The 16392-nt window shown below is 33.8% G+C and overlaps 1 protein-coding gene across 2 annotated transcripts in view; it reads left to right on the forward strand.

Moving 5' to 3' along the window:
* Positions 1–16392, forward strand: part of Cltc (clathrin heavy chain) — a 66485-nt gene that overhangs the window by 35382 nt on the left and 14711 nt on the right. For both annotated transcript variants that reach the window (XM_013357028.4, XM_005321560.3), the window contains exons 9-18: positions 250–402; positions 1030–1152; positions 1969–2106; positions 2317–2481; positions 2597–2777; positions 5714–5877; positions 11198–11323; positions 11972–12114; positions 13639–13873; positions 15898–16020. In XM_013357028.4, coding sequence (XP_013212482.1) covers positions 250–402; positions 1030–1152; positions 1969–2106; positions 2317–2481; positions 2597–2777; positions 5714–5877; positions 11198–11323; positions 11972–12114; positions 13639–13873; positions 15898–16020 — 1551 coding nt within the window. The remainder of the gene's footprint in view (positions 1–249; positions 403–1029; positions 1153–1968; positions 2107–2316; positions 2482–2596; positions 2778–5713; positions 5878–11197; positions 11324–11971; positions 12115–13638; positions 13874–15897; positions 16021–16392) is intronic.

Raw genomic sequence — 16392 nt, forward strand, 5'->3', positions numbered from 1 at the left:
TACTTACACTCCTAACAAGGTGGTAGTTAATATCTGCAAGTGTGAAGTTTGATGGGCAGTATTTCTAAGACATTGCTGTGAATGTAATATCAAGAGTGTTACCAGCCATAATCCCTGCATATTTATAATAATTCTAGGAAATTGAGTAATTAAGTCTATCATTAATTATTTATATAGGGAAATAGTATCAACTGTTCATTTATAAAACAGCTCATTGATCACTAACCAATATCTTTTTCCTTTGGACAGCTGGAATGTTCCGAAGAACTGGGTGATCTTGTAAAATCTGTGGACCCTACATTGGCACTTAGTGTGTACCTAAGGGCTAATGTCCCAAATAAAGTCATTCAGTGCTTTGCAGAAACAGGTCAAGTTCAGAAGATTGTTTTGTATGCTAAAAAAGTGAGTTCAATGAAACATTTTCAGCATAAATTCTTGAAATTATTAAGAGAAATCAGCCTATATTCTGTTACTTCAATGGTGAATTTCCTTAAATTTTGAATTACTTTGGAATGTATAAAAATCCTATCTGAAGTCTGATATGTAGAATTTACACTAACTGAAAATGTGAGAAAATGGAGATAATTACTCTTGCATGGCTTGTAAGAATTTAGGATAAGAGGAGTGTGTTTAACATGTCAGAACAAATGTTGCAATGCTCATTTGTTGAAAATGGATAAATCAATTATTAAATTTATAGTTATTCAGATTTGTCAAAACCAAAGTTTAATTGAGCATTTTAAGTTATAAATGAATTTGTGCTTTCACTAATAGTTAGCAAGATTTTGTTGTAGAAAATGCCTTTAAGGGGCTGGGGTTGTAGCTCAGTAGAGCGCTTGCCTTGCATGCCTGAGGCTCTGGGTTTGGTCCCCAGCACCATGTAAAAATAAACAAATAAAAAAAGAATAATAATAAAGATATTGTGTCCATCTGCAACTAAAAACATATTTAAAAAAGAAAAAGAAAATGCCTTTAAATGCTATAAAAATGAAACTTGGCAGCAGGGTTTAACTCTTTGTCCCTTTTTAGGTTGGATATACTCCAGATTGGATCTTTCTGCTGAGAAATGTAATGCGTATCAGTCCAGATCAGGGACAGCAGTTTGCTCAAATGTTAGTTCAGGATGAAGAGCCTCTTGCTGATATCACACAGGTAATGGCATTCAAATATATTCTGTAGTTGACTGAGATGGAGAGTGAGGGGGGAATCTGACTTACACAACTTTGTAGAAAATGGGCTAAATTTTCAGTTTGTGTATCTTAAACTTAATTAAGTATCTTAATAAAACAAAATTGGAGAAGAATAAACACTCTGATTCAATTTATATGGTTTTAAAACATACAAAACAAGTACCACTTATTCATAGATATACTCATATTTAGTATATGATAAAACAGGCGAGTGGCTGCCACTGGTCAGCAGGGAAAGAAGTGAGGCATGTCGAAAGTGCAAGTGAGTTCTGCATATTGTATGTACTCTTGTATGTTTTTGAAGTTTATAAAAATTTTAAATTCATTAGTTTGATTATATTCTGCTATTATATATTTTGAAATATTTCATAGATTAAAAAACACTAAAAGTAACTGAGTCTCTAAAGGGCAGATTTTATTTATTTATTCTTTTATTTTTTTGAAGAGCAGAGAGGAGAGGACAAAATTTTTTCTTAAAGTGTAATGTTATATTGCTAAATAATATTAAGTTTTTAATTTGAGATGGGGTCTTTCTAAGTGGCTGAGAATGAGCTCCTGGGATTATAGGCATGCACTAACATACTTGACTTAAATATGGTTTTTGTTCTGTGAGATTTTATACATAAAAAAGAGATGATGGACTGGGGATGTAGCTCAGTGCTAGATCACATGACTAAGGCCCTGGGTTCAATTCCCAGCACTGTCAAACTAAGATTGTGCTTAGTTTCATTCATGTTTTGTCAATAGTATCTTAAAGTCTTTTTGTTTTGTTTGGTAGATTGTGGACGTTTTCATGGAATACAATCTAATCCAGCAATGTACTGCATTCTTACTTGATGCTCTAAAGAATAATCGCCCATCTGAAGGTCCTTTACAGACGCGGTTGCTTGAGATGAACCTTATGCATGCACCTCAAGTATGTGCTTTATGCTATTTAGATGTTTACAACACCGTTTTAGTAATTATTCAGAGATTTATAAATTATTATTTGGAGCTGTGAAGTACCAAGTCCTTATTCAACAAAATTCAGCTAATTTTTTTTTTGTGCTTTATTTTACCAGTTCACTGTTGAAATTACTGATATAAATGAGATGATAAAATGAACTCATCCTGTTTGGTTTTATAGGTTGCAGATGCTATTCTAGGGAATCAGATGTTCACACATTATGATCGGGCTCATATTGCTCAGCTTTGTGAAAAGGCTGGATTACTGCAGCGTGCATTAGAACACTTCACTGATTTATATGATATAAAGCGTGCAGTTGTTCATACTCATCTTCTTAACCCTGAGGTATTTCATTTCTTACCTGTTAATTGGTATGCTAAATATGTGTTTGTAGTACAACATAGTAATTTCATACTGCCTTGAGGTTCAGCATTATTAATTCATTTATTTTGTCTTCTAGTGGTTAGTGAATTACTTTGGGTCCTTATCAGTAGAAGACTCTCTAGAATGTCTCAGAGCCATGCTGTCTGCTAACATTCGTCAGAATCTGCAGATCTGTGTTCAGGTGGCTTCTAAGTATCATGAACAACTATCAACTCAATCTCTGATTGAACTTTTTGAATCTTTCAAAAGTTTTGAAGGTAAGTAGGAGTTTCTTAAAAATCACTTCAGATAGCCAGGAAGAGGTATGTTTATGATTAGGCCACCTTCTAAATGTTTAATTTTATGGGACATTTTACTATTTAATTTTTATTTCTCTCAATAAATGTCAGATCCTATGGAGTGTGCAAGACTATCTGCCTGGATGCTTTATAGATGAACTAAAGACAGAATTTTAAGATACAAGTATACATTGACTTTGTCCTAACAGGATAAAATGAAAATACTAATGATTACTTATACTAATATTTCATGCTTATTTGTTTGATTCTCATAATAGCAAGTGATTCCAGCCAAGGACATTTTGTGACTTGCTACTATACAGCAAGACTTCTTAATCTTTAGTACTGTAGACATTCTTTGTTTTGTGGGGGCTGTCCTTTGTATGTGGGAACATCCTTGGCTTCTACCCACTAGATGCCAGTACTATCGACTCCACCAGTTGTGACAAGCCAGGTAACCCCTAGATGATAACTAGTGCTGTATAGTATTAGTGTAATATCTATTAGGTGGTTCTTGGTTCATTAGCTAAATACTGGTCTCCAGTTAGCCTATTCTCTGCCCTCTTTCTAGTATTAGTGCTCTAGACAGAAAGGGTAAGAGTTTTCTTTGCTATCTGTTTCTGTATGTTTATTTATTTTTATTTTTATTTTTTTAATTACAAAATGCTTTTATTTCAGTTATGTAACAGTTTGGTTTGACTCCAAATTTACCCATGTTTTGGTCTTTTGTATTCAATTATATCTTGTAACAGTTAATACAAATTCACATCATCTCATAAAGTGTCGACAGCATTTGTAATATACAGTCCCTTGTGATTTTATACTTTGTCATTACTTGTAATTTAAATTTTTAATTATATTAAATGTTTTCTTTATATAGAAAATGTATATTTCTTCCAGGCATATCAAAACAAAAAGTTTCCAACAAAATTATACTGAGAAACAACAAATAAAAATATTTATACCAAAATACCATATTTTGGTATTTGCTACTTTAGCAAAATATTGTGAAAAAGCTAAATGCCCAGCCATACGCTGATGGTTGTCACAAAAGAGTATTATCACTTGTGAAAAGAAATGAGAAGTACTTCTATGAATTAGTGTGAAGAGATTTCCAAGATACATTAAATTTAAAAGTAAATGCAAGAGACTACAGTATATATATAGAGATATATAGATCTACACACACTTATGTATTTATTTATAGATATATGTTAGAGAATATATATCATAAGACAAAATAAATGTTTCTTTATACGCATGAAGACTTATATACATATATTCCTGTGCATATATTCATATGTAATATAAATTTGTATATAATAATTATTTATTTTATTTATTTTTGAAAAATGAAATATAGGAACAATAAACCAGAAATTAACGAAAATGTTAGCTATACGAAGTGAATGGAATTTTTTTTTATTGGTTATTCAAAACATTACAAAGATTGCAGAATCACATGGGTTACACATCCACATTTTTACATAATGCCATAATAGTAACTGTTGTATTCTGCTACCTTTCCTATCCTCTACTATCCCCCTTCCCTTCCCCTCTCATCTTCTCTCTCTACCCCATCTACTGTAATTCATTTCTCTCCTTATTTTTTCCCATTCTCCTCACAACCTCTTATATCTAATTTTGTATAACAATGAGGGTCTCCTTCCATTTCCATGCAATTTCCCTTTTCTCTCCCTTTCCCTCCCACCTCATGACTCTGTTTAATGTTAATCTTTTCCTTCTGCTCTTCCTCCCTGCTCTGTTCTTAGTTGCTCTCTGTATGTTTAATATGTACTAATTTACTCTTGGTACATTAGCCTGTAGCCACATATGGCTATTTAAATTTTGTCATTAACATAAAATAAACTTTAGTTCATTCGTCACTCTAGCTATGCTATTGGCCACATGGTTTTAGTGGCTACCACGTTGGACACTGGACAGCTTTATTTGTCATTGCAGAAAGTTTTTATGGACAGCACTGAATTAAATTCTTTTCAAACTACTTTTGTATTTTTTTGTTAACTGCATATGGAAAAACACTTGGTATATGACACTTCATTTAAAACTTCTCCTATAGATATAATTGGTTTGATAATGAGTAGCTGCCCCTAATATATTTGTAAACTATTAAGAAACATTGACTGGACATGATGGCACACACCTGTAATCCCAGTGACGCCACAGTCTGAGGGAAGAGTATCACAAGTTTGAGGCCAGTCTCAGCAACTTAGTAAAACTGTCTCAATAAAAAATAAAAAGCCTGGGAATATAGCTTAGTGGTAAAGTTCCCCTGGGAACAATCAATCAATATTAAAATATGGGTGGAATTTTCTGTAGGGATTAAAATGCTATTCCATTTTATCAAACTGGTTACTGGATTATTAGTATTCTTACTAAGTTTTTTTCCCCCTTTTTGGGGTTTATTTTAGTACTGGGGGTTGAACCCAAGGATGCTTTACCACTGAGCCACATCCCCAGTCCTTTTTATTTTTCAATTTGAAATAGGGTCTTGCTAAGTTGCTAAGGCTGGCTTTGAATTTATGGTCTTCCTTTCTCAGCCTCCAAATTGCTGAGGTTACAGGCAAGAGTCACTGTACCTGACCTTATTGAGCTTTTTAAGCAATGGATTTATAGTTGAGTATTTAGCATAACAATGTTCAGAGCTTTATTTTTTTATGGTACTAAGGATTCAAACCAGGGCTTCACACATGCTAGGTAAGCACTCTACAAATAAGCTATATCCCTACTCATTTAGTTCTTCATTTTGAAAGTTCCTTCTAATGACAGGCTGGCTTGGAATGTGTGATCCTTCTCTCTCAAGTACATTATTTTTTTAATAGCTAAAATGTTTTTTAGTTCTGTCATTCTCAAAAATGCTTCTGTGCTTAATTTCAATTATTTGTCTCTTCAAGGTCTGTTTTATTTTCTGGGATCTATTGTTAACTTTAGTCAGGACCCAGATGTGCACTTTAAATATATTCAGGCCGCTTGCAAGACTGGGCAGATCAAAGAAGTTGAAAGAATCTGCAGAGAAAGCAACTGCTATGATCCTGAGAGAGTCAAGAATTTTCTCAAGGTAAGTGGTTTTTTTTTTTTGAGTAATGTGTCTTGTGGTTGTTTTGAAGATCAGCATTTCTACAGGATTTTGGTCATGACTTTAAAATTCTTCTTTCCTCTAAATGTGAAATTCTTAGCATTGTCAAAATATGTGCTGGGTTATTTTCTAAGCCCTAATGCTCTGTGGTTTCTTTGAAATAGGGAAGGAAATTAGTGAGTGACCATCTGTTGAAAATTTTTTTAAAAAAGCATTGTCTCAAAGAACATTTCCTTTTTTTCTTTTTCATTTTTAATTTTTGGAAGAAAATTTTTGAAAAGTGGTTGATTACTTTCAGTGTCATTTTAGAAAATCATTTAGGTTTCTTTTCAATATTAAAACCAGCTTGCTCTTTGTGTCATTTTGAGGAGCCTCTATTTGTATATAAAAAATCTGTTTATTTCTAGCTTCAAATATGCCTGACTCTAAAAAATACAGTATTAATCATGTAATTAAAAAATCAAAGGTAAGATCAAACCAAGAAAGCTCAGCTTTGTGACACATGAATTCACTCACAGAAAAGTAAAAACTCACTGCATTAACTCTTTAGAACACATCTAAGGGCAGTCAATTTTGTTTAATATTTAACTTAGCTTTTAGCATTTGTTTTATACCTATCAGTTACTTTGTGGGGGATGTAAAGTTTTAAATTTGGCAGTATGTAGCTTTATAGTGTTACGGTTTCTTGGCCATCATGAATTTTATAGGGAATCTGGCAAGTGTGATATGTTTGAACCCAAATTTTCTAGTTTCAAAAAAGAAAAAAAAAATACTCCACAAGAAAGATTTTAATGCTTGATTCTTGATTTGTACACCCTAACACCTGTTTGTAAGAAGAGGCTTACTTCCTTTTTTTTGAGTATCATTACTGTTTATTTTGTTGTTGTTAAAAAAAAAGAAAGCACTACCAGATGCTTACATGATTTCTTCTTTTTTTTAAAATGTAGCTCTCTGCTTTTAATGCTTCAATTTTAATTTCTTTAGTCTCTTAATATTTGAGTTATCATATATGTTCAAGCAGAACTAAATTAACTATTACCATTTTTAGTTTTTACATTCTCTTTCTCTCCCTCTCCCTCCCTCCCTCCCTCCCTCCCTCCCTTCCTCCCCTCCTCCCTCCCACCCCCCCAGGGATTTAACCCAAAGGCACTTAACCACAGAGCCACATCCCCAGCCCTATTTTGTACTTTATTTAGAGACAGAGTCTGAGTTGCTTAGCACCTCACTTTTTGCTGAGGCTGGCTTTGAATTCATGATCCTTCTGCCTCAGCCTCCCAAGCTGCTGGGATGGGATTATAGGCTCAGTTACCTGGCTGGTTTTTACATTCTTGAACTTCAAAAGAAATGCTTTGAAATTTGGCAGAGCCACCTGAGCTATAATCAGTTACACTGGAAGCTGAGGCAGGAGGATTGGGAAATTTAGTGAGACCCTGCCTAAAAATAAAAAAAGACTGGAGAAATATAGCTCACTGGTAGAGTGCCTTTGGATTCAGGCCCCATTACCATAAGAAAAAAAAGAAATAAAGAAATGCTCTGGCCTGGAATGGTATGGACCTGTAATCCCAGCTACTTGGGAGGCTGAGAACAGGAGAATTGTGAAATCAAGGCTAAAGAATTGTGAGTTAAAGGCCACTCACAACAGTTAAAGGCAACACTATAAGACCTCATCTCAAAATGAAAGGAAATAAAACAAACAAAAAAACTGGGATCGGGCAATTTTGGGTTGCTTGGCCCATGGGATCTAATTAAATCAGGATTCCCATCCACATTGTGAATTACCATCATTTGACTCATATCCTAAATTTATGGAACTGTAGCTCTCTTGCAGAAAGTATGGAGCTGTTCTTTAGACTCATTGTCTGCTCCTTGCTACCTTTGATTTATTTTCTACCATTCTTTGTCTGCTGGTTTTGAACCTCCACAATGCTTTTCTGCCTCAAGACATTTGCTTTTATGCCCGAAGTCTTTACTCTTTGATCTGAATTTGTGAATTTGGTGTCAGCCTGATATAGTAGGGGGACCAAATGTGAATTATGAGCCTTTGAACCATTCTGACCTGTTTTAGATTTTGTTTAATTAAGCTTTCTTCATTCAGAGTGTTTCTAGCTGTTCACCCATAAGCTGTAATTTTTCAAGTACCTACTCTGGATGTTTATAGTGATAATCATTATTAATAAACTATGTTGTTGGTCCTTGAAAATAAGATAGGAATAACATTGTAGGCTGACCCCATCTATTGGGTGAGTTTATTTCATTTTTTGTTCTTCCTTGAAAGAATTTTTATCTAGCTGAATTAGAAGTGAATTTTTTAAGTTTAAATAAATTGAGATGGTAGCTCAATGCTACTATTGTATTCAGCTTTACCCCATTAATGAGAATGAACTCTAGACCCTTTATTCACTTCTCTTTATTGATCTGTTATATATAGCTATGGTATCTCTCATTGTTACTATTAACTTAATGTTGGAGGTACCAGCTACAGAAGAAATCATGTAAGCATCTGACAATTGGTGTTGTATGTAAACATTCTGTAATCATTAGAAAAATAATTCTTTAAACTTAATCTTAAATATTTGGGTGTAAATTATGTGCTAGCCTCCAGGAATACAGAGACTGGTAGAATATAACCTCTCTTTCAATGTATCCTATGAGAAGTGTTGCTCTAACTCATTGGAAGAGCACTTGGCTGGCATGTGCAAGGCCTTGGGTTAGAATCCCCAGCAAACTGCTCCCCGCCAACCTCACCCCTACCCTGCAAGGTTAAAACACCTTATGAGCAGGACCAGACAGTCATTACCATCATTTGACTCATATCCTAAATTTATGGAACTGTAGCTCTCTTGCAGAAAGTATGGAGCTGTTCTTTAGACTCATTGTCTGCTCCTTGCTACCTTTGATTTATTTTCTACCATTCTTTGTCTGCTGGTTTTGAACCTCCACAATGCTTTTCTGCCTCAAGACATTTGCTTTTATGCCCGAAGTCTTTACTCTTTGATCTGTTTTTCATTATAATGCCTGCCATGTGAAATATTCTCTTCTTACTAGAATGTAATTCCCTTGAGGAAACAACTCTGCTTTTATTGTTTATGCTATGTCTGCAGTGCCTAGAACAGAGTTTGGTATATAGCTACTCAGTAAATATTTGTTAATTGAACAAATTCATGTTTAAGAATCTGGATATATTTATATAATTTTTATTTTGATCTTAAAATCATTAACCATTATCAATGGAGATTAACCATTTAGTAGATAATTTTGAATATCAATAATATTTCTTCCAGGGGCTGGGATTGTGGCTCAGAGGTAGAGCGCTCGCCTAGCACACTTGAGGCACCAAGTTCGATCCTCAGCACCACATAAAAATAAAATAAAGATATGTGTCCATCTATAACTAAAAAATAAATATAAAAAAAGAATATTACTTCCATGAATTAAATCATAGGCAGATTTAGGCAATTGGGAAATATCTTATTTCTCATCTGTTTTTTTTTCAATCTTAAATTTTCTTTTGGAATACAGTTACTTGTCTTTGCCACAGAAATCAATCAATATCTCTCTCTCTCTCTCTCTCTCTCTCTCTCTCTCTCTCTCTCTCTCTCTCTCTCTCTCTCTCTCTCTCTCTCTCTCTCTCTCTCTCTCTCTCGGTACTGGGGATTGAACTCAGGGGCACTCAACCACTGAGACACATCCCTATCCCTAGGTCTCACTGAGTTGCTTAGTGCCTCACTTTTGCTGGGTATGGTTTGAACTCATGATCCTCCTGTCTCACTTTCCAAGCCACAGAAGTCTTAAAAGACTCATTCACAAGAATAGAATACCTAAATAGTTTTAGATTTCTTGTGTTTTCCCCTAGTGATAAAGTATACAGTATTTCATATGTATATAAACAAGGTAAGGAATAAGACTAATGTGTTGATCCTCTTTTATTTCCAGTACTTGGGATTAAACCTGGGACCTTGCACATGCTAGGCAAACACTGTGCCACTGAGAAATATCCCCATATTGATCCACTTCTTGATGTTCATTTTCTCAGGGAAAACGTGACTTAAATTTTTGTTTAGTTAGATGGAAATTCTAAAAATGATTCTTGTAGCTATTACTAGTACAAATTCTATAGTTTTAAACAAGTACTTGGTTTACACTTAATGCAAAAAATTGGTAACTGGACTTCACTTCCATTTATAGACACTTTTATTATTTAATTTTTCTTGGTGTTCTCTGAACACTTTCTAGTCTTATTTTCACATAATTTACGATTGGGTGAATGTACCCTAGTCTTAACCACTTTATTCTAACCTTGGAAATAATCTTAGTGGCTATTATTGGGGAAAGTCCTATCCTGCTTATTAGTTGTTCTACTTCTTGAGTAGACTGTTGTAGAGGAATCATCTATTGAGGAATGTTTCACTGTGTATAAATGAATTCCTGATAAAAACTATTGTTTTTTGTGCTGTTCCTTATATCTGTGGAATATAACAGGACATGTATCAGGTAAATGCCCAGTACAGGTCTTAACCTACCTGTCTATTAACATCTTCTGTGTCAGTCTATAAATAGGATTGTAGCTTGATATTTGTAATGGTAAAGCAAATGGCAATTTAAAGATGTTTCTTTAAATGCTCTTTTTCTTTTCCTTTTTATTATTATAGCAACATGTGATATTCTTAATTCATGGCCTTTACCATCATGCTTCTCCTTGTTGGCTTTATTATAATAGTATTAGAGGCTGGCTATATAGCTTGGGGTTTGGGAGGGGTAGAAAAATAAATCACTGAAACAAATGTGAGCTATTTATGCCGTTTTTGTTTTTGTTTCTGATAGTGTGACTTTAGTGATGAAATCTGCCACCAAATTCAGTTTAATTGTTAATTGCCATTAATAAAAGTCCCAGTATGATGACTTTTATAAACTGAGTTCCACTGATGGTTCACAAATTTTAATTTTTTTTTTTTGTTGTTGTTGTTATTATTTTGATAGAAGCATATGTGTGGAAAGGACCTGGTATTTTCCTGTGTGAATCTAAGTGTTGCTTAATAAAAATTTATTGAAACTGGGACATGTACACTCAGCTATTGGGACATTTCCTCCTTCAACAGAAAAGCAAAGTTTGTGTGAGCCTTTTCCATCAGCATAGAACAGATTCTCACATTTACATAGATTTGTAACCTCGTACAAGAAAATTTATGCTTAGCTCAGTGGTAGGGCACTCGCCTAGCATGCGCGAGGCCCTGGGTTTGACCCCAGTACTAAAATTAAAAAGAAAGAAAGAAATTTTAAGTTTCTTTTTGTTTGTTTTTTTCAGGAAGCAAAACTAACAGATCAGTTACCACTTATCATTGTGTGTGATCGATTTGACTTTGTCCATGATTTGGTGCTGTATTTATATAGAAATAATCTTCAAAAGTATATAGAGATATATGTACAGAAGGTAAGTAATACTTAGATAATTTAAAGGTATAATCTTAAAGTAGATTTTCTTTTAGTCTGGAAATTATACTTTTGAAACTTTGGGACCCATAAGAACGTCTGCTAAAATAGTTCTCAACATGTTTTCTCAGTAGAATCTTTTCTTTACTTAAAATGCAATTTTTTGATCAAATTTTATATATGCATGCCATTTTAAATTTAAATTTACTTACATTCCTCTATGGCTAGGTGTCACCATAGAGGATCTAAACTCCAAACACAAGTTTTCAAACCATCTTAAATATAGACATTAGAAACTTTACCTAACTCTAGTAAAACAAAGGTAGTTTGATATATTTGGAGCCTTTTTATTAGATAGTCTTCTGTTGTCATTCTTTGGCATTAACTTTTCTGTACTTATCATTTGGAGCAATACTTAAGGAGCTAATTAACTAGGCCAACAGAGTAGAAAAAGTGCTTCCAGTACTTACTAAATCATAAAGTCTTTTTTAAGATGGACTTCTTCCTGAATTCCTCTGTTTAATTGTGAAATTAAATTCATAGGTTATTACTGATTTTAAAAACTAAGCTTAAAAAGGGGAGATGGGTTTTAATTTTTTTAACTCATTTTCAATTTGCTTATTAACATGATGACTTTTTTTAATCATAGGTTAATCCAAGTCGACTTCCTGTGGTTATTGGAGGATTACTTGATGTTGATTGCTCTGAAGACGTTATTAAAAACTTGATTCTTGTTGTGAGAGGTCAGTTCTCTACTGATGAGCTCGTTGCTGAAGTTGAGAAAAGAAACAGGTATAGTACCAATTTTATCCTTTGTAACTGAGATAAATGAATAGTGTTTATAGTGTGGTATTAGAAATGTAGTTGGTCTGTTGCTTCATAACTACTCAACAACACATGGAGGATAAATCCTTAGAGATACCTAATTTAAAGATAAGCTAGCTATAGTTGTCATATAGAAAATCTGTTAGATTAGTTGATCACTTCTGTTTTTTTATGGTGCTGGGATCCAGCTATATCATTTGATTGTGTGTGCGTGTTTAATGTTAAACTCCTTTTAGGTAGATATAATACCAATGTATTAATAACTTTAGGTAGATATAATACCAATATTAATAACATTCTTTACTGATACAGTGTGGTGTTTTGTGTTTTAATATTTTTTTTATAGTTGTACACGAACACAATACCTTTATTTTATTTATATGTTTTTATGTGGTACTGAGGATCGAATCCAGTGCCTGACACATGCTAGGCAAGAACTCTACCACTGAGCAACAACCCTAGCCCCAATGTGGTCTTTTTTCCAACTATAAGACGATTTCAATTATAAAAAGATTTCCCCATGCCATTCTGGGTTTATATTGATAATTAATACATAATACCTTTCTATAATAATATGAATTACAAAATTTTTTATTTTTTGGTACCATGGATTGAACCCAGGGGTGCTTAACTACTGAACCACATCCCTAACCCTTTTTTATTTTTTATATTGAGATCGGGTCTCGCTAAATTGCTTAGAGCCTCACTAAGTTGCTGAGGCTGGCTTTGAACTTGGGTTCTTCCTGCTTCAGCCTCCCAAGTCACTGGGATTATAGGTATGCACCACTGCACCCAGTGATTTTTGCCTTTATTAATAGAATAATTATGTGCCTTTACCCTAGTGGTTATGTTCATTATAACTACATGAATTTGATAGCCAAAGTAATGGAACAATGTTTTTTCTGTGGCTGCTTTTAATATTTAAGCAGGACTATTGAAACATAAGGTGTAGCTTAGTGAAACCATGGCCCTTGGCTGGAATGAACATGTGACTGCTATAACTGTTAAACCCTGAGATTCTAAATCTACCAGATTTTATTCCTAGTATGTATTTAGGGTACTACCCGCTTTGGCTCTAGGTAATGTTATATATTAATTGTGTTAAGATTGGAAAGAACTTCAGATAATCTGGCCTCCCCCTACAAATCCCCATCTCACCCTCATACTTTTTTTTCAAAGTCTATAGGTAATTTTGTATAATACAAAGAAAAGTATGATCTGTCTATCTATAATCTGTCTTATATCCAGATGTAGGTGTATCTCATAGCTGATAGATTTAGGAGAGTGAAAAACAGTTTTATATACCTTTTTGTGCAGTCTTGGACAGCTCAACCATTTCTTTAGTCTTAATTCCTCAATTTGTAATAGGATTGTTTAGAATTGAAAATAATGTATATGAATGTACACTGTAGTTCAAGATACTTATAGTCAGCATGTCAAGAGTGTGCTGTTTATATTATAGTATGTGTGGTTTTGTTTTGTTTTCACTAGATTGAAACTGCTTCTGCCTTGGCTTGAGGCCAGAATTCATGAGGGCTGTGAGGAGCCTGCCACTCACAATGCATTAGCCAAAATCTACATCGATAGTAATAACAACCCAGAGAGATTTCTTCGTGAAAATCCCTATTATGATAGTCGTGTTGTTGGAAAGTATTGTGAGAAGAGAGATCCACATCTGGCTTGTGTTGCTTACGAGCGTGGTCAGTGTGATTTGGAACTTATTAATGTGAGTATGGTCAGCTGAATGTGTGCAGAGAAGGCTGCATTCTTTTAACCTGCTATATAATATCACGCTAGCAAATTTGGGGAGTTTTTGGAGGAATTTTAAGTAAAACATTCTTGGGAGACAGGTAGTTTCTATTCAAACTTCATTTGGAAATTGTGCTGAACCTAAAAGTGCCTAAAATAGTAAAGTTTGGCTTTTTGATATTTTAACTGTGCTAGCTTTATCATTCATGTTTTAATACACTCATAACAGTATATGTATACACACACATAATTTCTTTAACAATATGAGAATAAGTTGTATGCATCGTGGCCTTTGTACTCTTTTGATTATATTTCCTAAGAATAAGGATAATCTCTTTCACCACCTTGTAGATTCTAGCTAGTCAATATGACATTTATAGGACACTTTGAAAAAAATCTGTTTTATTTCAGTTTTGTCAGTTGACTAATAGTGTCTGTTATCACAGTTTTTCCCTAGAGTTAGGATCACATATTGCATTTAGTTGTCATGTTTGTAAAAACAATAATCTTTTTTTCTAACTGTAAACTTTTAAAAATTGATTGATTTTAAAGTGAACAGTAAGTGGCTTCTAGTACATTCAGAAATGTTTTTTAATCATTATTTTTATCTAATTCTACCTTTTTATCTCTCAAAAAGAGATTCTGTATTTAGTAATCAGCTTCTCCACATTTCTCCCTTCGACCCCCAACCCCTGAAAGCACCAAACCACGTTTAGTCTCTTATTTGCCTATTCTGTATGTTTATGTAAACATAAAGTTGTTTTTTAAAAGTAGAATATATTTCTCTCTGAGTTTCTATGATTTCTTGTGATTAAATTGAGATTATGCATTTCCATCCACAATGCTGCTTAAGTGAAGTTCGGTCTTTCTCATGCTGTTGCATCCAAAAGCACATGCTGTCCATTTGTCCCCTTTATGATATTTATTTTCATTAAGTTGTATCATGTCTGTTGTTCTTTTTATCTTGCAGCTTTGTGAGTAGACACTTGAGACTCTGCAAATATCCCATTGCTCCCCTCTCCTCCCAGTTTATTGTTGATTCTTGCTTAACTCACTCTTAATGTGTTGATTTGCAAAATGTAGATTTGAATTCTAGCATTTTCTTCATATTTATATTGATTTTTTTTTTTTTTATTCATGGTCTCATAGATTTCCTGTTTTCTTCAGTGGGTTATAATCCATTAATGCTATTTATGTTGATGCTCAGATTGTCCGTTTTGGCCAATGGAAACCTTTAATCTGTCTTCTTTGTTAATCTTTGTGTTATGGTCTCCTTGTTCTTTGAGCACATCCTTAATTTAATTTATTATTTTTTTTTAGTTTTCGGTGGACACAACATCTTTATTATTTTTTTTATTTGTATGTGGTGCTGAGGATCAAACCCAGGGCCCCGTGCATGCCAGGCAAGAGCGCGCTACCGCTTGAGCCACATCCCCAGCCCCATATCCTTAATTTATGACATATGATACACCAGGCTCATGTAGTACCTTTCCCAGTCCTGGAATTAACCCTTTCTTAAGGAAACCCTCATCTCTTTTAATAGGGAATGGTATTAGAAACTAAGTTCTGGTTGTAGGTATATGTACTTAGGATCTTTCAGTGATTAGAGGTAAGAAATATGTACATTTATACTTGGAAAAATAAGCACATAAGAATAGCTAATAAAACAACTGTAGAGAAAGTATTAAAGGCGATTACCCCTAGAGCATCTTAGAAAGCTTATGTAAAAAGTGCAGTACTGGTGTCTGCACAGACAGACTGGTAGAATAGAATCCAACAGTAAAGCTGCCAGAAATTATAACTGTTTGTTCTGTTGTTTCTACTGGTGGAATTTCTATAGGAAAAATTTGGGTGTGATTTATTCAAGATTATGTGTAAAAGTAGATTTCTTTTCCTACACAACAATAAAACTGGGTTTAAATAATTAGAAATAACTTTTAAAATCAAGTTTACTCCATAAAAAATCTTTACATTGAAATTAATCTTTCCTATCTCATTTAGGTTTGCAACGAGAATTCCCTCTTCAAAAGTCTTTCCCGCTACCTGGTACGTCGAAAGGATCCAGAATTGTGGGGTAGTGTGCTGCTGGAAAGCAATCCTTACAGGAGACCCCTAATTGATCAGGTAAAATTGATAGATGTGGTTGATTTCATTTTTTAACTTTGTATAAAATCTTTTTCCTCATCATATATTCAAATATCGCAGATGGGTCATATTTAACTGTGAGAGAAGGCAATGAAAATAAAAGAAAATTGAACTGGATACAGGGCATGTGACTATAATCACAGTGATTCAGGAGGCTGAGGAAGGACAAGTGCAAATTTGATACCAACCTCAACAAGTCAGTGAGATCATGTCTCAAAATAAAGATAAAAAAGGGACTGGGGATGTACTTCAATGGTAGAATGCTTTGAGTTTACTCCCCAGTACTATAACTAAAGAAAAAAAGAAAGAAAATTTAAGTTCTGCTACATATAAATATCTATAAATTGACAT

This window comes from Ictidomys tridecemlineatus, chromosome 3 (genome assembly GCF_052094955.1).
Source record: "Ictidomys tridecemlineatus isolate mIctTri1 chromosome 3, mIctTri1.hap1, whole genome shotgun sequence".
NCBI classification, from domain to species: Eukaryota; Metazoa; Chordata; class Mammalia; order Rodentia; family Sciuridae; genus Ictidomys; species Ictidomys tridecemlineatus.